This window comes from Gobio gobio, assembly GCF_949357685.1.
Source record: "Gobio gobio genome assembly, chromosome: 2".
In the NCBI taxonomy this organism is placed as follows: Eukaryota; Metazoa; Chordata; class Actinopteri; order Cypriniformes; family Gobionidae; genus Gobio; species Gobio gobio.
In genome coordinates this window covers 16,650,797-16,676,961 of record NC_137098.1, presented here as the reverse complement: position 1 = coordinate 16,676,961, position 26,165 = coordinate 16,650,797, and the positions used below count along the sequence as shown (strand labels likewise).

Here is a 26,165-nt window from a genome sequence, read left to right as displayed (position 1 = left end):
TTTAAAAGTGAGTTAATCCATCTTCACCTCGTGGGTTTTTGTGAGAGGAGAGAGATTTTGTGATAGCAGTGATTTTGTGATATAAGTGAGATTTATAGTGCGCTTTGGTTAATTAATATAATACTTCAGGTGCAGGTCTTATAATTAGAATATCATCAGAAAGTTGATTTATTTCACTAATTCCATTCAAAAAGGGAAACTTGTATATTATTTTCATTCATTACACACAGACTGATATATTTCAAATGTTTATTTCTTTTAATTTTGATGATTATAACTGACAACTAAGGAAAATCCCAAATTCAGTATCTCAGAAAATTAGAATATTACTTAAGACCAATACAAAAAAAGGATTTTTAGAAATCTTGGCCAACTGAAAAGTATGAACATGAAAAGTATGAGCATGTACAGCACTCAATACTTAGTTGGGGCTAAGAAGATGTTATGAGAGCCCAAATTGCTCTGATAGTGGCCTTCAGCTCTTCTGCATTGTTGGGTCTGGCATATCGCATTTTCCTCTTCACAATACCCCTTAGATTTTCTATGGGGTTAAGATCAGGCGAGTTTGCTGGCCAATTAAGAACAGGGATACCATGGTCCTTAAACCAGGTACTGGTTGCTTTGGCACAGTGTGCAGGTGCCAAGTCCTGTTGGAAAATGAAATCTGCATCTCCATAAAGTTGGTCAGCAGCAGGAAGCATGAAGTGCTCTAAAACGTTGTGGTATACGGCTGCGTTGACCTTGGACCTCAGAAAACACAGTGGACCAACACCAGCAGATGACATGGCACCCCAAACCATCACTGACTGTGGAAACTTTACACTGGACCTCAAGCAACGTGGATTGTGTGCCTCTCCTCTCTTCCTCCAGACTCTGGGACCCTGATTTCCAAAGGAAATGCAAAATTGACTTTCATCAGAGAACATAACTTTGGACCACTCAGCAGCATTCCAGTCCTTTTCGTCTTTAGCCCAGGCAAGATGCTTATGATGCTGTCTGTTGTTCAAAATGGCTTGACACAAGGAATGCGACAGCTGAAACACATGTCTTGCATACGTCTGTGCGTCTTGGTTCTTGAAGCACTGACTCCAGCTGCAGTCCACTCTGTGTGAATCTCCCCCACATTTTTGAATGGGTTTTGTTTCACAATCCTCTTCAGGGTGCAGTTATCCCTATTGCTTGTACACTTTTTTCTTCCACATATTTTCCTTCCCTTCGTCTCTCTATTAATGTGCTTGGACACAGAGCTCTGTGAACAGCCAGCCTCTTTTGCAATGACCTTTTGTGTCTTGCCCTCCTTGTGCAAGGTATCAATGGTCGTCTTTTGGACAACTGTCAAGTCAGCAGTCTTCCTCATGATTGTGTAGCCTACAGAACTAGACTGAGAGACCCTTTAAAGGCCTTTGCAGGTGTTTGGAGTTAATTAGCTGATTAGAGTGTGGCACCAGGTGTCTTCAATATTTAACCTTTTCATAATATTCTAATTTTCTGAGATACTGAATTTGGGATTTTTCTTAGTTGTCAGTTATAATCATCAAAATTAAAAGAAATAAACATTTGAAATATATCAGTCTGTGTGTAATGAATGAATATAATATACAAGTTTCACTTTTTGAATGGAATTAGTGAAATAAATCAACTTTTTGATGATATTCTAATTATATGACCAGCACCTGTATAGTTTTCTGTTTCAGTGCTTCACGAAGCCTCGGTCTGCCCATCGCTAGCGTTTATATCTCATAACTCTGACTTTATAACTCGCAATTGTGAGAAAAAAAGTCAGAATTCTGAGATAAAAAGTCACAATTACTCTTTTTATTTTTTTATTTAGTGGCGGAAATGGGCTTCCATTCAATACACAAGAAGGCAACATGGCAAACATGTGCTTAAATACATATGGAAACACTTGACAACAACAACCAATGACAAAGTTTAACTAATCAAACAAGAACCAATGAAAAGACAGAACTGAAAACAAGGTTACAAGACAATGAACCAATGAAAATAACACGTACTAAGGAACCAATCAGAAGATGACACATGCAACAAGGAACCACATGACAAGATCACATGAGGGAACCAGGGAATCACATGACAAAAACAGAAAGTATGACTATGACAAATTTCAAAATAAAAGACAAGAAAATATTAACTGGAAACTTATTGTAAAGTGTTACCATTTAGTTTTACTTAATAAAGCCTTGTTTGTGTCACACGTAAAGTTGTTTGTGGTTTATGCTCTTTTGCATATAACTGGAGCTGAAAGCATGTGTCTCATTGTAATGCAGTGAGTAAACACCAACATGAATAGTCTTTGTCCGAAACCCCTCCCCCTGTCTCTTGTTCTCGTGGCTTAGCCGGCACCGAAAATGCCAAAGTCTGATGTCATTGCTTGCTCTAATGGTTGGGTCAGTGGCCCTCATCTCCTCTCTTGCTTTTTCATTCACTCTCTTCTCTGATTGACAGCCACTCTTTTCAATCCCTGCAGGATCATGTGATTCAAGCACCCAATAGTGGCTTGGACAAGGTGGAGGCAGGCGCAGTGGGTCAGATCCAGGCAGAGACACATCCTTTACATCTTACTGATGCTGTCGATAGGGGCCAAAGAGTGGCTTGTCAATACGACAGCAAAGCATCTATGGATTCTGCTGTTCCTTTCACCATGGATGCCTACCGTCCAAAAAGACCGACCACTCTCAACTTATTCCCACAGGTGCCCAGGACTCAGGTAATAAACAGATGGGTAAAGATATGACAGTAGATATACTGCAGGTGTGTTTTCTCTTACTGCAAGGGATGCAGTGCCTCCTAAAAGATTGACAGTGATAGCATCCAAAAGCAATCAGTAAAGTTTCAGAGGGAGGCAATGTCTCTTTTGAGCTCATTGTGTTCTACTACAGCAAATTGAGCTAATAGAGTAGGATAGGTGAAAATCCACTTCCAAAAAGTCAAGTGAGAGGAGGTAATGCCTGAGTGCATTGTGATATGATTGGCTCATTACTTGGGCTGGGATTATTTTGGACATAAATCAGGTACAGTACATGGCAACTTTTCTCAAGGAAAAAATAATATCTCAACTAATGCAGTAAACTATACATGGAAGTCAGTTGGTACAACATTACAATAAAATTGATGGTTAAAATTTACTTATTTGTATAAAAACACTTAAAGGGTTAGTTCACCCAAAAATGAAAATTCTGTCATTAATTACTTACCCTGATGTCATTCGACACCCGTAAGACCTCCGTTCATCTTCGGAACAGAAATGAAGATATTTTAGTTGAAATCTGATGGCTCTGAAAGGCCTCCATTGGCGCAATGCACGGTTCAACGATTGACGATTTCAAAACAAGGCATCATGAAGCTTCGAAGCGTTATGAATCAGTGAGTCGAATCAGCAGTTTGGATTGCCAAATTTCAGCAGTTTGGCGGTTTGACACGTGATCCGAATCATGATTCGACTCACTGATTCATAACGATTCGAAGCTTCATGATGCCTTGTTTTGAAATCGTCATCACTATATAAGTCGTTATTTAGGGTTTTTTTGCGCACAAAAACTATTCTCGCCGATTCATAAAGTTATTTTAGAACCACTGTAGTGAGATGGACTTTGTAACGATGTCTTTAGTACCTTTTAAGGGTCTTGAGAGTGAACCGTGCCATTGTGCCAATGGAGGCCTTTCAGAGCCATCAGATTTCAACTAAAATATCTTCACTTCTGTTCCGAAGATGAACGGAGGTCTTACGGGTGTCGAACGACATGAGGGTAAGTAATTAATGACAGAATTTTCATTTTTGGGTGAACTAACCCTTTAAATTACACTCAAGGAAGTTTTTATAATAATAAAAAATAAGTACTAACTTTACAATTACGTAACTATATTTCTACTCCAATTAGTTTTTTGAAATATAAACATTTAAATGGTGACAAAAACGTGACAGATTTATTCAAACGTGCATTAAATATGAAAGGTTCAAAATTAGGCAGTGGCTATTTGCACTAAGTGCAAATAGCAATAGATGCTATTTACACCAAGTGTAAATAGCAACTGCATTCTATTTACATTAAGTGAAAATAAAATTTTCTTAGCGATAGATGATATTTACACTAAGTGAAAATATCTGTATAAGCTATTTACTAAGTGAAATAGTGATATATTCTATTGACACCATATAAAAGTAGCAGTTCTTTGCAATATGTGTAAATAGTAATTAGATGCAATTTATACTTTAGTTTGACAGATACATACTATTTGCACCTATAGTATGCAATAATAACAGAGTGTAAATTATTATATTTATTAAAATTATTAAATGGATGCTGCCTTAATGGGACAATAAAAGCCCTCCCTACACCTACCCCTACCCAATAAATGCTTTTATTATTATTAAACATTTCGTTAGGCACTTTATTTCCACATTTATAATATGTTCTTAATTTTTATTGAAAGTAAATGCCTTTCCAGTGTGATTTGTGACGAGAAAAGGGATAAGGGTGAGCGCTGCAAAAGGCGGATTAGAACCCGGGTCGATCGCATCAAAACCAAGATCCTTAAGCCTAATGCTTTACTGATTGCGCCAATGAAGATGTTGGAATATGAGCATTTTTTATCTTGTTTGGCTCAACCAGGCATTGTTAGACGGAGCTAGTGCGTATAGCACTTGCCAACAAGGCACGCTATTTGCACATGGTGTGAATCGACACACTAATATGGTGGACATATTTAGCAAAATGCTACTTTTTCTAGCTGACTAACTAGTTTATGGTCTCTGAATATAGTTTTTCTGAGATAAATGTAATTTTATGTGACATTGTTTACAAGCGGTTTTATTGACGTCTTTCTGCTGTTGAAATTGCGATTGAGCAATTACATAAGACATGAGACAGATTTTGGTAAGTTGTACTGTATCTTTTGCCATATCTTCAGATGATCAGCGTACAGCGATCTGTCACACCACATTAAAGAGCACCAAATGGTTTATTTTTTTAATTTCGTAATAAAATGGACAGAATTTGAAATCTGACAGCACGTACAGGACAGAGCGTATTGCGGTTTATTGGATGGGAGGCGCGCTACAATGTTCCGTACATTCATCAGCTGAAAACAGGATAGTAATAGATTCTTGGGATTTAAGAATCATAAAAATAAGAAATTATTAAAATCGAGAAATCTGTATTTTTTACCCAGCCCTACTCATTACCTTCTCAATGCAATAACGCTCGCCTATCAATCTTGCAACAGGTCAGTAGCCTAGAAATCTAGACGCACCCTAGCTGCTGCAAATGTAATTTGCAGCCAGGGTCATCTAGCAACTCTCCGTTGGCTTGCGAGCTGGAAAAACCAAACTCTGGTCAGGCCAATCACATCGTGTATAGAGTCGGTGGGCGGGCTTAACATACGGCAGAGTTGTGGCTGTTCCGAGTGCTACTTGTAAACAAAGAAGCTGGCGAACAGTGGTCTTTCGAATCGGCTTTGGCCGCGACTCTGGAAGACTTGGAGTTAAGCTTTTCTTTGAGAAAAAAACAAAGAAGGGTACTGAAGTCATTCTTAAAAAAGGAAGATGTATTTGGAGTTTTGCCGACCAGATACGGCGAACATTTAATCTATCAACTAGCTCTGCTTTACCTTCTTCGTTGTTCTGGTTGGTTGTAGCGCTATCCTATTGCTTGCAGAGGGAATTTATAAGACAACCTTTTATCCCCTCGGATTGAACTCTGCCAATGGTGTGTTCCCAGACCCAACATCTTGATGTGGGTCTGGTTTGTCAGGCTAACAGGTCAGTACAATGGCCCAAATTTGAGTAATTCGGTCAAACTTGAGTAAATTGATTGAATTTAACAAACCCGCTCTGTCATGGAGTGGAAAAGTATATAAAAAAATCACACTCAAGTAAAAGTAATATTACTTCCCAAATAATATATTTATAACATTGCATAATACAATATAAAAACTGTAACTCATGTTCCCTTTTATGGCTTTGATAAATAAATAAAAAACTAAGAAAATGTAATTAAATTAATTGACTTTGGGCTTGTTTTTCCATAAATCTCTCTTTTTTTTTTAGAATACAGTCATGTGTTTGGGCTTGTTAGTGCTTGGCCCCAGTTGAACAAAGCATGACCACTTCATTGTTATTTAGAGGAGTTGATGACGTTCCTTTGTTATTATCTGTTTGAATAAACACCGTGAGTGAGCGCTCTCCCCAGAACACAAGCAGAAATGCTGAAAGAGAAACCGCATTTGGCTATGACAGTTTTTTTTAGTTTTGTTAGAACCAGTTGGTTATTTTTTTTAGGAAGATAAGAAGTAAATACAGTACATGTACAGAGTAAATGTACAGCAAAATACTAAACAAAGTACAAGTCCTGAGAAAAGCTATTAATTACACTTTTAAAAATAAAGGTTCCTAATTGGCATTGAAGGTTCCATGAAGAACCTTTAACATCCATAGAACCTTTTCAACGCACAAAATGTTCTTTATAGTGGAAAAAAGTTATTTAGATTCTTAGATTTTCTTTACAGTAAGAAAAAAATGGTTCTGTGAGGAATCAAAAATGGCTCTTCTATGGCATCACTGCTAAAAAAAACTTTTGAAACCTATATTGTAACGAATATGTAATCAGTTACTTTACACCTCTTCTTTTACTTATGGTGGGGGAGTTATTTAAAGCTCATGACGTGTGGGGAATGTTAATATTGGTCTGTATGGAAGAGAGTGGGCATTATTGTAAGAATTGTAAGAGGTATTGAGAGTGAGAAAGAATCTGAGAAAGAGAGGGAGGTCTTTTGGAGTCCACCGAAAAGACTTGATTTTAAATGCAACACATTTACAGAACGCTCTTGTATTATTCAACTTCATTGAGTGCTCAGGTTTGTGTGGCAGAGAATGTTTTATTTAGCTTCAAGTGTTCATGGTAGCACCAATAACTTCAACCCTGTGAAAATAGAGTTCAGTGGTCTCAAATTTAAAGCACCACCAGCAGGTCAAAGTTGGGCTTATTTGTCTGCTTATAGTACTAAAACTGGCCATGATACCAAAGACTTTATTTATAGGAAGACGACTGCGCACTCTGATTACTTATGAATGGGAGAAAGTGCAACGCCCAATATGGCGAATAACCTTCTAAATGAAAGAGCCAATCGTTGATTAGTAAAGTCATCATGTCACTGCAGCTGCTGTTAGGAGCTCTGGTTTCTATATAAACAGTCAAGCGATCTGAGACGTATGCTTAAAAGATGCATTTACTTTAGCTTCATCAAGGCTGAAAAATGCAGTTTTTTATCATGATTAGAGCATTTAGAAACAAAATTTATAAGACCCTTGTTGACAGATTTCATCAGTGATTTCAAATATGAAAGTTAATAGTAAGTTTGGCGAACAGTTTTGGAGAATTTGACGTTTCCCCATTCAAAGAGATAGGAGCTCCACTTGCATGCCTGAGAGGCGTTTCAAAGATGGCCACTGAGTGAAATGATCAAATGACAAAAGAAAAGATTAATAATTATTTCAGTTATTTTCAGTTAATCCTTCATACAGGAAATAAAAGGCCAAGTTGAGTACATTGCATTCTGGTATACTGAAACAGTTGGTTATTAGGGTATATGGATTATACTGTGGTTTACTGATTAGTTGGTTATTCCATGCTTTCAAAATTGCAGTTTACATATAATATTTTGCAAGACCACTATGAAAGGATAATTAAGTTTGTTTGTTGCATCTCATCAACAGGACACTTTGAACAACAACTCATTTGCGAAGAAGTACAGCTGGCAGCAGAAAATCTCTCAGGCCTTGCCACCCCTGAAAAAAGGTGAGTATAGAGATCTTTGTTTACGGTTTAAGCACTTATTGATTCTTAGTTGGGAAGTTGGCATGGCATCATGATAGCGACAACAGTGCTCTCCACTTAAAACAAGTTTTTATTATTATTTTTTTACGGAGCGCACTTAATTGTACTTAAAGTGCACTTTTATTACTGTTTAACGCACTTTAGTACAAGTGCACTTTGTAATAATGTCACATTTTTAATTTAACCTACATTTTAAAATCACGTTTTAATCATCCTGTATTGTGATTTAAAGTGCACTTATTTTGATGTGTTGACTAACACACTAAAGCACATGTAAGTACTTGATTATAATTTGTAGTGTATCATTTGATTTGACACTATTTTACATCACAAGTTAATATATTTTAAATATACTAAATTGGGTTACACTTTATTTTAATCTGTCACGGTTACAGTGTAATTATTAAGTACTGAGTAATATAAATGTACTTACTATAGGGGTAGGGTAGGTTTAGGGCTAGTTGCATGTAATTATGCCTAATTTATAGTTATTACTATAGTAAATATATGTAACGTGTAAAACGGACACATTAGAATAAAGTGTTACCCTACATTATTACAAATATGTACACATATATTTAAATACATGAAATACAAGTTTAAATAGGAATGTCAATTATGAAATTACATATAAAAATGTACTTTAGTCCTACTTAAGTGGGTCAAAAAACCTCTAAGGTTCAGCTAGCTGCATGTAGTATAAATTTAAACTATAATACATTTTAATTTAGTTGGTATGCAAATAAGTGTCACATTAGATTCAGTTCACACTTAAGTATTTTATTTTAAAGTATATCATTTCAGTAACAAGTCAATTTTGTAAGTAATTTGACAGATTATGAGCTAACTCACTGTATGCCAAAACGTCCCTCGCTCTGTTGTCTCAATGACAAAAGGGCAGCAATGTTTTCTGCCAACTATGGTCATGTGAATTTGATTTAGTCTAGTCATCTATAAAAACATGTTTGCATGTGCAGTCTAGCCTAACAATGGGTCACACAGGCATACCTAACTTGTTGGTTCATCTGTCGGTTTCAAGAACAAAACATGCCATCCATCAGAATGTTACATACTTTTATCACTGACCTCAAAAAATATTTTTACTAATTAAAGTGCACTGCCATATGTGTGTTTGTGTGTGTGTGTCCTTACATTGTGGTGTGTATTCAGGTTTCAGGCCATGCCCCCTACATTATGAGGGCATGCCGATGTCCTTGTAATTCAAAGCATAAAATAAACATACTAAACAACTTTTTATAAAAAAAATTAAAATGCAGAACGTTTTCTATGATGGGTAGGTTTAGGGGTAAGGTGTAGGGGATAGAAAATATGGTTTGTAATTGGAATTCTGAGTTGTTGTTTTTGTTTTATCTTACCATTCAGACTTCTCAGAATTGCAAGTTTATATGAATTTATAGCTGGCAATTCCGAATTCCAAGAAACAAGTCTGAATTGTGATATAAAAAGTCACAACTACCTTTTTATTTTTTTATTCTGAAGTGTAAACAAGCTTCCATTGCATTGACTTGATTGGTAATCTATCAATTCACTTTTCTGTGCTTCTGCAACCAGGTGAACTGACGCCATCTCGCGAGCACACATGTCTAAGCGATGAGGAGAAGCACCAACCGGGCAGCGGTCGGAGTCGGGCTCAAATGAAAGACTGTGGCACCTCTACTGACAAACCCAAACTTACTCAAGCTCCTGCTCCTTCTGCTGTACTATCTGTCCCATGTAAAGCCAGAGATGTACACAGAGAACTGGGGCATTGCGAGCGGATCCGTTATCATACGGACGTTCGGCTTGAGCCTACAGAGGAGATCTATCTGACGCCAATACAGCGGTGCACTGAGGCTCTGCAGAATGAGAAAGCGCCAGCGCTTTCCCAGGTAATCGTAGTCAGCTCTGACAATGAAGCCCCCCCTCCATACCATGAACAGGATCTGCAACCCCCTTCCTATTTGTCTTGTGTGGATGCTTTGGCCGCTGATTGTAGCGCTGAAGAAGTAACTGGAGCAGAAGATCTGTGTTACAGAGACTGCGGTGCTGGCGAGGCTCATGCCCATCACGAGAGCTTGTCAGGAATGCTAAAAACTTCCATGAGCAACTCGGACGCAAGTGGACTTTCCTATGATTCGGTCAAATACACATTGGTCGTGGATGAGCATGATCAGCTGGAACTTGTCAGTTTAAAAGAGTGTTATCGTGGCTACAGCGATGATAGTGATTCGGCCACCATTTATGATAACTGGGTTTCCTCTCCATATGAGTCAGCTCTTGAGAAAGAGTATGAGGAAGATGAGAATGAGAATGAGAATGAAGACAAAGGAACAAAACAAATTGGGATCAAAGCTCCAACGTGTCTGTCAGAGGACTCTACCCCTGAGGCCGACATACCATTTTCTCGGAAATTTGTTAATGTTTTCATGAATGGCTGCTCACGCTCCTCCAGTAAGTGGTATGGTTTTATATTGTTTTTATCATGAACACTATTGGTCAAAATTGTAGAATAATTAAGATGATCACATTAAAATGTTACAAAAGATTTCTGTCAAATAAATGCTATTCTTTTCATCAGAGCTTCCACAAATCATATTACGCAAAAAAACGATTTTCAATGTTGATAATAATAAGAACCATTATTAATACCGGAGCACTAATAATAGGAGTACTAATAGGAGTAGAGTAATTGCAGAAAATTCAACTTTGCATCACAGGAATGAATTACATTTTAAAATATATTCAAATAGAAAACAGTTATTTTTAAATGGTAATAATATTCCACAATATTACTGTTTTTACTGTATTTTTGATCAAATAAATGCAGCCTCTGAGTTTGAGACTTTTTCAAAAACATAAAAAAAATCTGAATTATTCCAAACTTTTGACCAGTAGTGTATATATTTCTGTTTCAATCAAATCTCTAGATACAAAAGCTATTTTCTTTTCTACATTTCAAAGGTTTTCTGCATGTTTTGCTGATCGAATGATGATGAGCGTGCATGTTTGTAACAAATGAACAGTAGGCTATTCTGGTCGCAGTTGTTTTTGTCAGTCACGATGTGACATGCCACACCATGGTTTCATCAGTTCACAGTTTATTTATGCAGCCCTTGTATTACTGGATGTCAGGAGCATTTTGCAGATAGAATCATGCCTTCTCGAAAAGCTTTGGATGAGAAAATAATGTACAGTACAAAAAGAAAAAAAATATTATAAATTGTGAGATCAAAATAGAGCAAATCACTCTTTTCGCTCAAGTCACGCTGTCCAACAATGGCAGATTTTCAAATGAAGAGTTTTTAGAGTTTCTGATGCCATCTTTGAGCTCATTGTGATTCTTATCGAGGTCAAGTGAGGCGTTAATGTAAGGAAGGTAATATGAAATACAGGCGAAATGTCAGGGTTTCCTGGTGGAGATAGATGGATTGGTTACAAAGTAAACTATTCCTGGTTAAGTGATCTTGCTGGAGAGCTTGTTTTAGGAACTCGGGAACTTAGCACTTAGAACTTAAAAGTATAGACCAAGTTTGAAGACTTCAGAAGCCAAAGCCTCTAAAGTCTGTATGACGTTTTTCTTTAAAATAAGCATTTTTGTCAGGCTTCTATGTATAGGTTTCTACCTAAGTACCGGTACTTCTGAATGGGCTGAGGCTGGGATTTAGTGGGTTTGAAGTGAAAGTATTTTATGAACGTATACTATTTGCAGAGAGCATTTACTCAGTATCGTCATCTAATTTTTGACCGAAGTGGCTTTTAGAGGCTTTTGCATCTGAACTTAATTCATAATTACGATCTATCTGAAAACCCATCTATCAGCGTGGATCATCAGTTTTATGCAAATTACACTAGTGAGTTAGTCTACACATTAATTAAAGGGTTAGTTCACCCAAAAATGAAAATTCTGTCATTAATTACTCACCCACATGTCGTTCCAAACCCATAAGACTTTCGTTTATCTTCGTAACACAGATCTGTTTGATGAAATCTGAGAGCTTTCTGTCCCCCCATAGACAGCTACAAAACTTCAACTTAGGCGCTTCAAAAAGTTCATAAAGAGATCTTAAAACGTATACATATGAATCGAGCGGTTTAGTCCTAATTTTCTGAAGAGACTCGATCACTTTATATGATGAACAGATTGAATTTATGCTTTTATTCACATATAAACATTGATCAGCGGACATAAACAGAAGCTCAACCAAGCCTGCTTGACGCACGAGAACAAACCTCATTGGTTCTTGCTGAAGCTCAAACGTGCTGCGTAACATGAGAATGAACTTCATTGGTTCTTGCTGAAGCTCAAACGTGCTGCGTAACATGAGAATGAACCTCATTGGTTCCTGCTGAAGCTCAAACGTGCTGTGCAACACGAGAATGAACTTCATTGGTTCCTGCTGAAGCTCAAACATGCTGTGTAACACGAGAATTAACTTCATTGGTTCCTGCTGAAGCTCAAACATGCTGCGTAACATGAGAATGAACTTCATTGGTTCTTGCTGAAGCTCAAACGTGCTGCGTAACACGAGAATGAACTTCATTGGTTCCTGCTGAAGCTCAAACGTGCTGCGTAACATGAGAATGAACTTCATTGGTTCTTGCTGAAGCTCAAACGTGCTGCGTAACATGAGAATGAACCTCATTGGTTCTTGCTGAAGCTCAAACGTGCTGCGTAACATGAGAATGAACCTCATTGGTTCTTGCTGAAGCTCAAGCGTGCTGCGTAACACGAGAATGAACCTCATTGGTTCTTGCTGAAGCTCAAACGTGCTGCGTAACACGAGAATGAACTTCATTGGTTCCTGCTGAAGCTCAAACGTGCTGCGTAACACGAGAATGAACTTCATTGGTTCCTGCTGAAGCTCAAACGTGCTGCGTAACACGAGAATGAACTTCATTGGTTCCTGCTGAAGCTCAAACGTGCTGCGTAACATGAGAATGAACTTCATTGGTTCCTGCTGAAGCTCAAACGTGCTGCGTAACATGAGAATGAACTTCATTGGTTCCTGCTGAAGCTCAAACGTGCTGCGTAACACGAGAATGAACCTCATTCAGAGGTGTAAAAAGTACTGAGTGAAAATTGTACTCAATTAAAAGTAAAAGTATCTGGCCAGAATCATACTTGAGTAAAAGTAACAAAGTACCACATTAAAATTGTACTTGAGTATTAAAAAAGTAACAGCAAGTGCCTACAACGTGAATGAACCACATACAAGGTTTTATCCTGCTTTAGAACTGTTTGTATTTAATCAAACTATAAGGCTACTACCTAATGCCAGTATGCAACATGCTACTCAAAGTTGTAAAACCTCGGATTTAACTTAAGCCGGGTGCACACTGTGCGATTTATATATATAATACATTAGTTCCTTGTCAGGCTGTACGAACATGATCCCCGCTGTAAGTCATGTCACACTGTAAGATCTCAGACTGTACGATAGTCAAGGAGTGTAAAAAACGGATTTACGCAAAAAAACTTCTGACACTGCCAGAATTTCATCTGAGGTCAAATTTGATCGCAGCGGTCATTAATCGGCTGTCGGTGAGCATGTCAAAGTAACGATAAAAGACTTCAGATTTTAGCCTAAGTTCAGAGGAATCTTTTAGGATTTGCAAAATTTGTCTCAGACTGCCAAATCGGGGCCAAAATCACACAGTGTACACCCGGCTTTAAGCAGAAGCTAATTTTCAAAATTGTGAGTGTCAAGCCTATAGCTCTTTTGGGGCTGAAAAGCAATCTTGCAGGGCTGAAAAGCCTCTCACTCTAATTTCCAGGTCAAGGTGTTGTGGATTGTGGTAATTGATGCGACATGACGTCACTTCCAAAGGACCAATGAACATGTCTGACCAATTTCATGGAATGTGAAAACGAATCTCATTGGCAGAATAAATAATATTTAAATTAAACTGGACATCAGCGCAATTCAATTGGTTTGGTAAGGGAAAACAGAATGAAGTGATCTCCAAAAAAGAAGTGCTTGAGTGAAAAGTACTTTTTTTTTCTTTAAAAATGTATTTTTAAAAGTAAAAGTATTGATTTTTAATTGTACAAGTAAAGTAAAAATTTCCCAAAACAATAATTAAGTACAGTAATCAAGTAAAATTACTCAAGGACTTAACACCTCTGACCTCATTGATTCTTGTGGAAGCTCAAACGTGCTGTGTTACACGAGAATGAACCTCATTAATTCTCTCACATCAAGCAAACATTCTTGAGCTTCCATTTACCATAACGAATGTGTGTTGATGAATGTTTATGTATGAGTAAAATTCAATCTGTTCATCATATAAAGCGATGGAGTCTCATCAGAAAATTTGGACTAAATCGCTCAGTTCATATGGTTTAGTCTTTTTGATCCAAGTCTTTTTGATCCAAGTCTCTTCACAAAAACACAATTTATGTCTTAACTTTTATATGATGTAATATAATATAGGCCTAATGTTTATGTTTATATGTATATATTTTAACATCTATGAAGAGCACACAACTCCTATTATAAAGTTCTACAACTTCCGTCCCCACTGCTCTTGTGCAATTTAGATTCAACACAGTTTGATTATTCCAAAAGAACCTTAATAATCTATTAGAGCTTTTAGGGATTGGCTTTACTCTGTTATTTCATCTGTAGATTGCTACCCTGTCAGGTTTCATTTGCAATTGGATTGAATCTTCAATTAGTAAGTGCTGATAATAATGTAAAGTTGGTGTTTAAGAATAGACCGGTATGACCATAAGAAAGTACAGTATTGATTTTGTGAAAGGGTTTGTATCATAGGCTGAAACTGACTTTTTGCTGATGTCTTTAGGTACAGAATCGTTTGGCTTGATTTCCTGCATAATTAACGGAGAGGAGAGGGAGCAGACACACAGAGCCGTCTACAGGTGAAACAGACCACTATTAAAGAGCATTGCACGTGTATTTGTTAAATGCATTTGTAAGATTTTCAAAAGATAAAACTATTATGTTTTTTAAATATGTAAATGGAAAATGATTTAATAATGCTTCTTTACAACCCAAATATATCAGTGATTAGTGGGGCATTGCAGATTGGTTGATATGACAAAACAAATATAAAAAATATGCACACAAGTTTAGTATCTAATTATATCAGTAGTAATTCAACGTGACACAAACAAGACGCACATCTCACCATTTGAGAACAACCAACCAAAGATTCCTCACCTCACGGGTGTGTTTTTGCCAGATTTGTCCCTCGTCACGACGATGAGCTGGAGCTGGAGGTCAATGACCCTCTTCTGGTGGAGGTGCAGGATGAGGATTATTGGTATGAGGGATACAACATGAGAACGGGAGCACGGGGGATCTTCCCTGCCTATTACGCCACCGAGGTCTTTAAGGAGCAGGAACTTACTTTAAATGGTAAGAGTTGGAGATTAAGATGACCTGATTCCATTCCCCATCTATGAAAAGATTTCACTTCATAAAAGGGCTGGAGTTAAGAGTACAATATCAGTCAAACGTTTGGAATAATCAAGTTTAAAAAAAAAAAATGTTTTTGAAGTCTCTTCTGCTCACTAAGGCTGCATTTATTTGATCAAAAATACAGTACAATTGTTATATTGTGAAATATTATAATTTAAAAGAACTGTTACTTTTAACACATTACAATTTCCCTGTGATGCAATGCTCAGCACCTCATCATCAGCATCATTACTCCAGTCTTCAGTGCCACACGATCCTTCAGAAATCATTCTAATATGCTGATTTACTGCTCAGTTATTAATAATATTAACAAATTTTTGTGGAAACTGGGATCATTTTCTCAGGATTCTTTCATGAATAGAAAGTTCAGAAATCTTTTGTAACATAATAAATATCTTTAATGTCACTTTTGAAAAACAAATTACTTACCCTTAACTTTTGAATAGTAGTGTATCACAGTTTCCACAAAAATATTAGGCAGCACAACTTTGATGATAATAATAATAATAATAATAATAATAATAATAATAATAATAATAATCAGAAATGTTTCTTGAGCAGTAAATCAGCATATTAGAATGATTTCTCAAGGATCATGTGACACTGAAGGCTGGAGTAATGATGCTGAAAATTCAGCTTTGCATCACAGGAATAAATTACATTTTAAAATGTATTACAATAGAAAACAGTTATTTTGAATTGTAATAATATTTCACAATATTATTGTTTTTACTGCATTTTTATCAAATTAATGCAGCCTTGGTGAGCAGGGGAGACTACTTTTAAAAACAAAAATGACACACTTTTGACTGGTAGTGTTTTCAGATGATTGCAATGTGTTTTAAATACTTAACAAGACTAACTATTTAAATGGTCTTTATATCTCTGTCTTGTTCTCATTAGCAAAAAGTACTGAATGGATGGAGAAATATACAATGAAATTCCTTGGCTCGGTTCAAGTAATGAATCATAAAGGCAATGATGTTCTATGTGCAGCTATGCAAAAGGTTTGTAGAAGATTTACATTAAATTTCACTCACTGAATGTTTTAAATTAAGAAGAAAAAAAACTGCATTACTTGAAGAAATTATGTTTTACGCAAAACTTGCAACTCACATTCAACATTGATTATGTGAAAACAAATGTAGTGGTGGAATTAGTTGGGTTGAGGATATGATAAACATCCTCTAAGGCAGGGGTGTCCAAAGTCGGTCCTGGAGGGCCACTGTCCTGCAGAGTTTAGCTCCAACTCGCCTCAATACACCTGCCTGGATGTTTCTAGTATGCCTAGTAAAGGGCTAATTTACACTTCTGCGTCGGACCTACGCCGTGGGCTATGCGCCGATTTTCATTTATACTTCTGAATCCTTGTCCGCGTTGACGTGCAGTTACACATGCAGGGGGGGCATGTGTACCACCGAGGGAGTGGTTCGGGCAGACCAATCACAGTGCTTGCGGTCTGCGTAGAATTGACGCATTGTTATGTTTTTAGGGAGGTACACTTCAGAGTACGTTGTAGGCTACGCGTGCAACACACAGCCTACGACCTAGCTACGGCGTACACTCGACGCAGAAGTATAAATTGGGCTTAAGACCTTGATTAACTGGTTCAGGTGTGTTTAATTGGGGTTGGAGATAAACTCTGCAGGACAGTGTCCTCCAGGAGCAGGGTTGGACACCTCTGCAGGGCACATTTACACAACAACGATTTTCACTTTGGGTTTTTCGTGTACAGACGACAACGTTGTCAAAACAATGTCACTTTGTAAAGAAACAATACGGGCCTATAGACTGAACACATGATGTACTATAAACGGAGATGACAACAGTATCACTTTCAAAAATGTGCACTTTGAAACCCGTTTTCAAAAGTTTGCCTTTTCAGGCTCCCAATTAGAATGTTGAATGTTGTTTTTAGTTGAAAATCGTGTCGTGTAAATGGCCCCTAAGAAAGAAGATTTGAACACCATAATGTAGGGGCCGTTTACTCGACACCGTTTTCGACTAAAAACTTTGTATGCGTTTTGGCGGCCTGAAAATGCTAACCTTCAAGGTGCAAGTTTTTTAAAACGATATCGATATTGTCTTTGTGTAAACCAAAGCCCTATTCGCACGATATAAGTATTATCTGGGGACCTTGTGTGATTTAGAAGTGACTCCCCCATTCTGAATTTTGCGTGGCGCATTCGCACGGGATAAGCAAGCCTGTGATTTTACTCGAATTTACTGACTTATCTCCCGGATATGATGTCAAGACTTGTAAATGTTTTTTCGTTATAGATATAGCTGTATGAAATTATAAACAGTCGTATCGATATCATTTTGATTGTTTTATAGTAATACAAATAATTTTGTTCAGTTAGAGAACAGACGCTACAATTAAAAACTGAACTGAGCAGTATAATAACTATATACGGCGGAAGATTCAGTTTCAAAGCTAAATGTAAAAGCGCCCATTTAAGCGAGTTTGTCATTGGACTGTTCTGTTTTTGTGTTTTTCATTAAGAATAATATTAAACACACCATTCAAGCAATTTACTCCCAAATTGGTGCTCATTCTAAAGTGAAAGTATAATCCGCGCGGCCGCACGGGAATTCATAACGGTGCGCATTATATGCAGCCTAGCTCCATTCTTCGTGAAAGATAAAGATAGAAATGCGCACAGGACACAAAAACCTTGCAAAAATTATGTACGATCCGCCTAATCCTGGCCAAATCACAGAGATGCTGATTCGCACGGGACTAATATTATCACAGGACTCTGTGTTTGGCGAAATATGGTAGGTAATTTGCGGGGGAATTTTTACTTTACAAATTACAGATATGGCCGATTCGCACGGGATTAAGATCACAGACATTCTCTGCAATTATTACAAATCACCAGAGGTCCCCACATAATACTAATCCCGTGCGAATAGGGCTCAAGGGGGTAATCCTACACCCGGAAAGCGTACCTTCCATAGGGGCAGCCATTGCTAACCAAGCCATCACCTGCTGTTAGCATTCCATTGACTCCCATTCATTTTGCCGTCACTTTGACAGTGAATATCTTTACACCTGAGGCGTTTAAAGACTCCATTTGTCCATTGTTTATTTCTAAAGAAACACCACAATGTATAAAAGGCTCCATTACCTTGTATTTTACACTATTCGCCCTGTAGAAGCCATTTTTGTTAAAAATAGGCTAAGGATTGCGTCATAACCACGCGACTCTGTCGTACTGGCGTTACATTTTAAAATAAATAAATACTATGCAAAATGACAAAATAATTAATCATAATACTTACCAAAAGTTGCCCCTGCTCACGCTCTCCGTCTCTGCAAGATTCGGTGATTCAGATTTCACTTAGCACAACTACTAGAAGACTTACAACTTTCAGATTGGTTGCTCACGTCACATCTACGTCGACAAGCTCAGTCTGCGGCTGCGCAGTACGCTCAGCCATCAGGAAGTGAGTTTTTCTAATTGACTTCATTTTTCTGCGTTGAAGTCTATGGGGTTGCTGTGTCCATTTCTTTTACTGTCTATGTGAAAACGGTGCCGTCATGCGCATGCATATTACGTGTTCAGACTATAGGCACGTAGTGTTCTTTCATATGATCAAAAAATCCTGGAAAGTTAAAAAAAAATTCTGGAAAGTTTCTGGAAACTTTGCAACCCTATTCTTTTCAAAGTGATATCGCCAACTACTGGCCTGGCAGCTCAATACAGCGTTTGTAGTCGTTTCTGTAGATCCGTGCGAACGGGGATCGTTTTTGTATACAAAAAATGCAAAAGGAACACTTCGGTTTTTAGTCCACTGTTGTTGTGTAAACATACCCTTAGACTGATAATGCTTCTTCATTCATTATTGATTCCAGATTGCGATGAACAGGAGACTGACTGTACATTACAATCCACCGTCATCCTGCATCCTGGAGATAAACGTGAAGGGACTGAAGCTCACAGTGCAGGATGATTTCGACATGGTAAAACCACAAGCAAGATCATTTGTTTTATGATGTTTTTGTGAACATCTCCTTTACATTCTGCTTTTTAAATGTCAAGACTTTCCAAGAAAGAATAGTGCTGTTTATTTGTTGTCTGTTTAGTTAAAGGAATAGTTCACCCTGAAATGAAAATAAAGCCATCTTTTGGTGAGTGTGTGTGGCTCGCACGCACTCACAGGAACATAACGGCCGAGCTCAGTCTTTTGACTGAATAATGTTTCTTTCTCGCGAAAACCTTATAGTATGCCTCCTGAACACGAACTGAAGCACGTCTCAGTGTATCATTTTGTAATGTTTTAGTCTGGTCGCTATCTACTAACATTATATGGAGGAGTATGGTGAGTAAAAGATGGCTTTATTTTCATTTCAGGGTGAATGCACAGTATTTAATGAAATGCACAGTGACATTACCCATTGACAAGGAATGCCGAACCAAACAGACTGAAATTACTTTTAAAAATATATATCCCGTAATTACGAATAACTAGAAAAGACATGGAAATACGTTGGTAAAAGGTGTGGAACCATATAGAGAACTAAATGTGTTTCAGCATGTGTGTTATAGTTTTGTTTGTGGACATGCAATATAATGGTTTTATAAATGTGTTTCCACAGAGTAGCCAATATAGTCACTTTTTCCATTTGAAAAATGTCTCATTCTGTGGCTACCATCCCAGGAACAAGAAGTAAGTCAATCATTTTATCTGCATCCTTCGACTTTTCACTGACAATGATGATTTTCTTTATTATATGGCATATACTACACTACCGTTCAAAAGTTTGGGGTTAGCACGTTTTTTTTCTCTCTCTTTAAAAGAAAATGATACTTTTATTCAAGGAAAAAAAACATTCTATTGATTCAAAGCAACAGTAAAACCATTTATAATGTTACAAAAGATTTATATTTCAAATAAATTCTTTTCTTTTGACCTTTCTATTCATCAAAGAATCCTGAATATGTATCAAAGTTTCCACAAAAAATATGAAGCAGCACAACTGTTTTCAACATTGATAATAATAAGAAATGTTTCTCAAACAGCAAATCAGCATGAATGATTTCTGAAGGATCATGTGACACTGAATATCAGAATATCAGCTGGAAATTCAGTTTTACATCACAGGAATAAATTACATTTTACAACATTTTCAAATAGAAAACAGTTCTTATAAATTGTAATAATATTTCACAATTTTACTGTATTTTTGATCAAATAAATGCAGCCTTGGTGAGCTTAAGAGACTTTAAAAACATTTAAAAAATCTCACGACTTGTCGGCACCAATAGCCTCGTGGGCAGTGCGCTGACATATAGCGTTGTTGCGCTTCGGGCGACCCGAGTTCGAGTCCCGGCTCGTGGACCTTTCCCGATCCCGTCCCCCTCTCTCTCTCTCTCTCTCCCACTTCGCTTCCTGTCTACCTACTCTCCTATCATAATAATAATTAAAAAAAAAACTATAAAAAATCTCACGACTTCAAACTTTTGACCAGTAGTTAATGCATTTGTTCTGTGTGTTTCATTTACCAGTCAGTTTGTCATATGGTTTGAAATCTCCACAGGTATTTTGGCTTTATTACAAAACATCCCGCTGATGAGAGATTCGCCTGTCACGTCTTTGTGTCTGAGAACTCCACTAAACCCCTGGCAGAGTCTGTGAGGTCAGTTTTATTTTCCTAGAATGTAATGTATTGCCTCCTTCTACTCGATATGTTTAATAGTCATAGTATATTCTGTCTTCATTCACAGGAAAGCATTCCACTTATACTATAAAGAGTTTGTGGAGGTCTCATGTCCAACAGAAGACATTTACTTGGAATAATCTCTGATTGCAATGAGCTGCCCAGCGATGTATATAACAGCTATACTAAATGAATATATGAGAAATAATAATGTGTATATAATCAAAGGCTAATATATCTGACAAAAAGGACCAAACAAGATGAAGAGACTGACGGTTGTAACGTGATGCACACGACTTGATTTTGTGTTGGAATTCGTCAGACTGACGCACAAGAGAAGAACCGAATGAAAAATTGTATAGTATAAAAGGCTGAAATTATTTTCCAGGATATTGAGGATTTTGGATGCTTTGGATGAGTGTTCCCCGGCTAACAGGGAACGTTCTCAGAACTTTGGCTAACGTTCTGGCAAGGTTCTCTCAAAGTTATGAACAAACGTTGTTTCAGTAACATCAATAGAATGTTCGTTCGAAGTTATCTGGACTTTAATAATGTTCTCAAAGTGGCAACATAAAAATATTAGCTATACATCGTTTCCATCCAAAGTTGCGAATGTAACTTATGCGCAAAATTGCAATATCGCATAAAACATTTGCGAATAAAGCACTGTTTCCATCCAGTGAGTAGAAGAGAACTTCCTGATAAACTACCGCACATACAAGAAACATAGGAGAAGCCACCATATAATAAATTATTTGCGTCTCAGAGAAACTTGTGCGTCTCAATAAACTTGTCTTGCTTTCAGAGGCAGGGAACGCAGTCATGTATCTTTGACAACAGACTTCTGAATGACCAAAACAGCATTTCAGATGCTTTGCAAACAAGATTTTCCCGCTGGTTAGTACAGTTATGCTGTTACATTGAAAACACATAGAAATTTAGAAATTTACATTGAAAATGTATCCGACTTTTTTATGTGCATTTTTAGAATTTATGCGCCTTGGCGTTTCCATTCAGCATTTTTTGATGCAATATCCGAGACTGGTAGCCTAGAAATCTAGACGCACCCTAGAGGCAGCAAATCTAATTTGCAGCCAGGGTAGTCTAGCAACTCTCCGTTGGCTTCCGAGCTGGAAAAACCAAACTCTGGTCAGGCCTATCACATTGTGTATAGAGTCGGTGGGCGGGCTTAACATAATGACGGCAGAGTTGTGGCGGTTCCGTGTGCTACTTGTAAACAAAGAAGCTGGCGAACAGCGGTCTTCCGAATTGGTTTTGGCCGCGACTCTGGAAGATTTGTTGTTAAGCTTTTCTTTGAGAAAAGAACAAAGAACGACACTGAAGTCATTCTTAAGAAAGGAAGATGTGGTTTGAGTTTTGCAGACCGGAGACGGCGAAAGTTTAATCTGTCAACTAGCTCCGCTTAACCTTCTTCGCTGCTCTGGTTGGTTGTAGCGTTATCCTATTGCGTGCAGAGGGAATTTGAAAGACAACCTTTTACCCCCGCCCCTCGGATTGAGCTCTGCCAATGGTGAGTTCCCAGACCCAGCATCTTGATGTGGGTCTGGCTTGTCAGGCTACTAGACTGGGTAAACCCAGCCTGATCTGCCGGCGATTTGATTTCGCCCTGCAGCTCAGTCTGGAAACCTGGACATTCATTTCTACTGCTTCTGTTACACTTTTGTAGCCTGGATGCCAGCCGAACTTTGCCCCGCCCACAACATTTGAGCTCGGGCAGTTCGGTCTGGACTTGATCCGTGGAGGAGTAACTATGCCCGAACAGAAACTGTTCGGACCAATGAAATTGTCAGGGCGGGCATTAGACGATGATGGACAGATGATAAACAGTAACGCAATCATCCACGTCATCAAAGACGCTTGGGTTGAATTTGTTCTAATCCTAAACGGAGAACTTGTTCGTAGATGCATTCACCTTTACTATTTCTCTCAGAAATGATGATCGTGTTGGTAAGTACTCCGTGTATCCTTAAATTCTTTTTTTACAACACCGGCAAAGATCGTTTACACTCATCTTTTTCTTCTAACGTTACTTATTCCAGCGTGCGTGCAGACAGGGTTGCCAAGTAAAATATTTGTTATTTTGTTATTTATAACATAGTTACTCATGAAACAATCATTTTAGTTGGAAGTTCGTCTAACTTTTTTTTTTTTTTTAATTACTACTGTTCAGAGAACATTCAAAAGTAACGTTCCCATAATATCTGCAAAATGGAATGTTCCCTTAACGTTAGCATAACCGAGAATTTTTTTTTTAAACATTAAAAAAACTGGATGTTTTGAATGCTCAGAGAACATTCAGAAATAACGTTTTCATAGCTTAATGCGAACATTAGCAAAAGGTTCTTGGAACATATTTTTGTTAGCTGGGTTTCATCCGTTGCTCTGTTCTTGCTGCTGCGCTGTGGTTCTGTGTTTGCTTCAGGCTTAATAGAGAATATTTTTTCATAGCATAAAATACACGGACCATTCATTCAAAGTAAAACTTATTAACAAATCTGCCATTTCAGCTGTTTGTGATGTCTTGATGTCTGCTGCGTTTTACAGGTATACCAGCATAATTCATTCCTAAAATCTGCCTGTAAAGTGTTTTATCATTTGAAATGGCAAAATAGGGCTCCTTATACATTTGTTACCTAGTTAGTCACCAAATCAAAGAACAGTATATATATATACAGGCAATTTGATCATATTAATAGAAGTCTTAACAGTTTTAAAAAAATGTTTTAGGAGTTTCAGTATTTATCTTTTGGGATCATCCATTCATAAATTCAATGAAAATGGTAAATTCAAAAACAAAATAGTAATAATAATAAAAAAACTTCAGCGCCATGGAGTTCCTGTTAAAGCTTGAGTGACTATGAAGGTTATTGAAGAGATATTTTTGCTTGCCTTCTGTTTGAGGTCGACACGTGCCCTTTATTTGAAAAAAACTCCTGAGGTATTTCTTGTAAAAGCAAGACCTTATTACATCAATATGAAGAAATTATGTACAAATGACGTGCTCATTAAAGGCTTGTTCAACAAGACACACTTGTATATCACTGGTTTTATTTAAATACAGATTATTTCTAAATATATTTAATGAAAATAATACAATTATAAATATATGTTTGTTAATATTATTCCTTATTTCTGTATATTCTTTCTGTGCAAGCCTGACTGCCTCTAACATTGTATGTGCTTAATTTATTTTTTATTTTAAAGCAACAAAAACTTTAATTGATCATATATACACCGATCAGGCATAACATTGTAACCACTGACAGGTGAAATTAATAACAATGATTATCTTATCATCACGGCACCTGTTAGTGGGTGGGATATATTAGGCAGCAAGTGAACATTTTGTCCTCAAAGTCGATGTGTTAGAAGCAGGAAAAATGGGCAAGCGTAAGGATTTGAGCAAGTTTGACAAAGGCCAAATTGTGATGGCTAGACCAGGGGTTTTCAAACTTAATGATGCCAAGGATCCCCAAATATGATGAACCTCTATAAGGGACCCCCTTCCTAAAATCTATCTATTTTTATGTACAAAAAAACCTTTAAACTGTTAGATAAATAGTGACATTATAAATGCAACATTTTGTTTCCCAACTTAAATTAACTATTGATGTTATATGTATAATCCTGAAGAAGAACATTTTCAATAAAAAATAATTTGTATAAGCAACTTTTACAATAAATGTATGCCAGCAGCGTACGTACTGGGTTAAGAAAACTGCCTTACAACCCCGCTGAGCAAGATAAAGGGGACTATAGTGAGAAATACTCACTAAAGATACAAAGCAAACATACAGTTCTGCAATGTACACTCAACTAAAGGATTATTAGGAACACCATAATAATACTGTGTTTGACCCCCTTTCGCCTTCAGAACTGCCTTAATTCTACGTGGCATTGATTCAACAAGGTGCTGAAAGCATTCTTTAGAAATGTTGGCCCATATTGATAGGATAGCATCTTGCAGTTGATGGAGTTTTGTGGGATGCACATCCAGGGCACGAAGCTCTAGTTCCACCACATCCCAAAGATGCTCTATTGGGTTGAGATCTGGTGACTGTGGGGGCCATTTAAGTACAGTGAACTCATTGTCATGTTCAAGAAACCAATTTGAAATGATTCAAGCTTTGTGACATGGTGCATTATCCTGCTGGAAGTAGCCATCAGAGGATGGGTACATGGTGGTCATAAAGGGATGGACATGGTCAGAAACAATGCTCAGGTAGGCTGTGGCATTTAAACGATGCCCAATTGGCACTAAGGGGCCTAAAGTGTGCCAAGAAAACATCCCCCACACCATTACACCACCACCACCAGCCTGCACAGTGGTAACAAGGCATGATGGATCCATGTTCTCATTCTGTTTACGCCAAATTCTGACTCTACCATCTGAATGTCTCAACAGAAATCGAGACTCATCAGACCAGGCAACATTTTTCCAGTCTTCAACTGTCCAATTTTGGTGAGCTCGTGCAAATTGTAGCCTCTTTTTCCCATTTGTAGTGGAGATGAGTGGTACCCGGTGGGGTCTTCTGCTGTTGTAGCCCATCCGCCTCAAGGTTGTGCGTGTTGTGGCTTCACAAATGCTTTGCTGCATACCTCGGTTGTAACGAGTGGTTATTTCAGTCAAACTTGCTCTACTATCAGCTTGAATCAGTCGGCCCATTCTCCTCTGACCTCTAGCATCAACAAGGCATTTTCGCCCACAGGACTGCCGCATACTGGATGTTTTTCCCTTTTCACACCATTCTTTGTAAACCCTAGAAATGGTTGTGCGTGAAAATCCCAGTAACTGAGCAGATTGTGAAATACTCAGACCGGCCCGTCTGGCACCAACAACCATGCCACGCTCAAAATTGCTTAAATCACCTTTCTTTCCCATTCTGACATTCAGTTTGGAGTTCAGGAGATTGTTTTGACCAGGACCACACCCCTAAATGCATTGAAGCAACTGCCATGCGATTGGTTGATTAGATAATTGCATTAATGAGAAATTGAACAGGTGTTCCTAATAATCCTTTAGGTGAGTGTATACGGCAAGAAAGGAGAAACATGAAACAGTTTGAATATTCAGTAGACTTTATCCATTTTTGCTTTGTCTTTTTTTATTCTCTGAAACCTTCTGGAGGACCCCTGGGGGTCTCTGGACCCCAGTTTGAAATAGACGACTGAGTCAGA

The 26,165-nt window shown here is 37.6% G+C and overlaps 1 protein-coding gene across 1 annotated transcript in view; it reads left to right on the top strand.

Moving 5' to 3' along the window:
• mapk8ip1b (mitogen-activated protein kinase 8 interacting protein 1b) overlaps positions 1-24,006 on the top strand; it is a 29,609-nt gene extending 5,603 nt beyond the window's left edge. Inside the window, exons 3-12 of the mRNA XM_079837130.1 lie at positions 2,489-2,728; positions 7,733-7,814; positions 9,426-10,304; positions 14,661-14,736; positions 15,060-15,235; positions 16,202-16,305; positions 19,161-19,268; positions 19,905-19,975; positions 20,847-20,945; positions 21,034-24,006. Coding sequence (XP_079693256.1) covers positions 2,489-2,728; positions 7,733-7,814; positions 9,426-10,304; positions 14,661-14,736; positions 15,060-15,235; positions 16,202-16,305; positions 19,161-19,268; positions 19,905-19,975; positions 20,847-20,945; positions 21,034-21,106 — 1,908 coding nt within the window. The 3' untranslated portion in view covers positions 21,107-24,006. The remainder of the gene's footprint in view (positions 1-2,488; positions 2,729-7,732; positions 7,815-9,425; positions 10,305-14,660; positions 14,737-15,059; positions 15,236-16,201; positions 16,306-19,160; positions 19,269-19,904; positions 19,976-20,846; positions 20,946-21,033) is intronic.
• Positions 24,007-26,165: the final 2,159 nt, after the last annotated feature.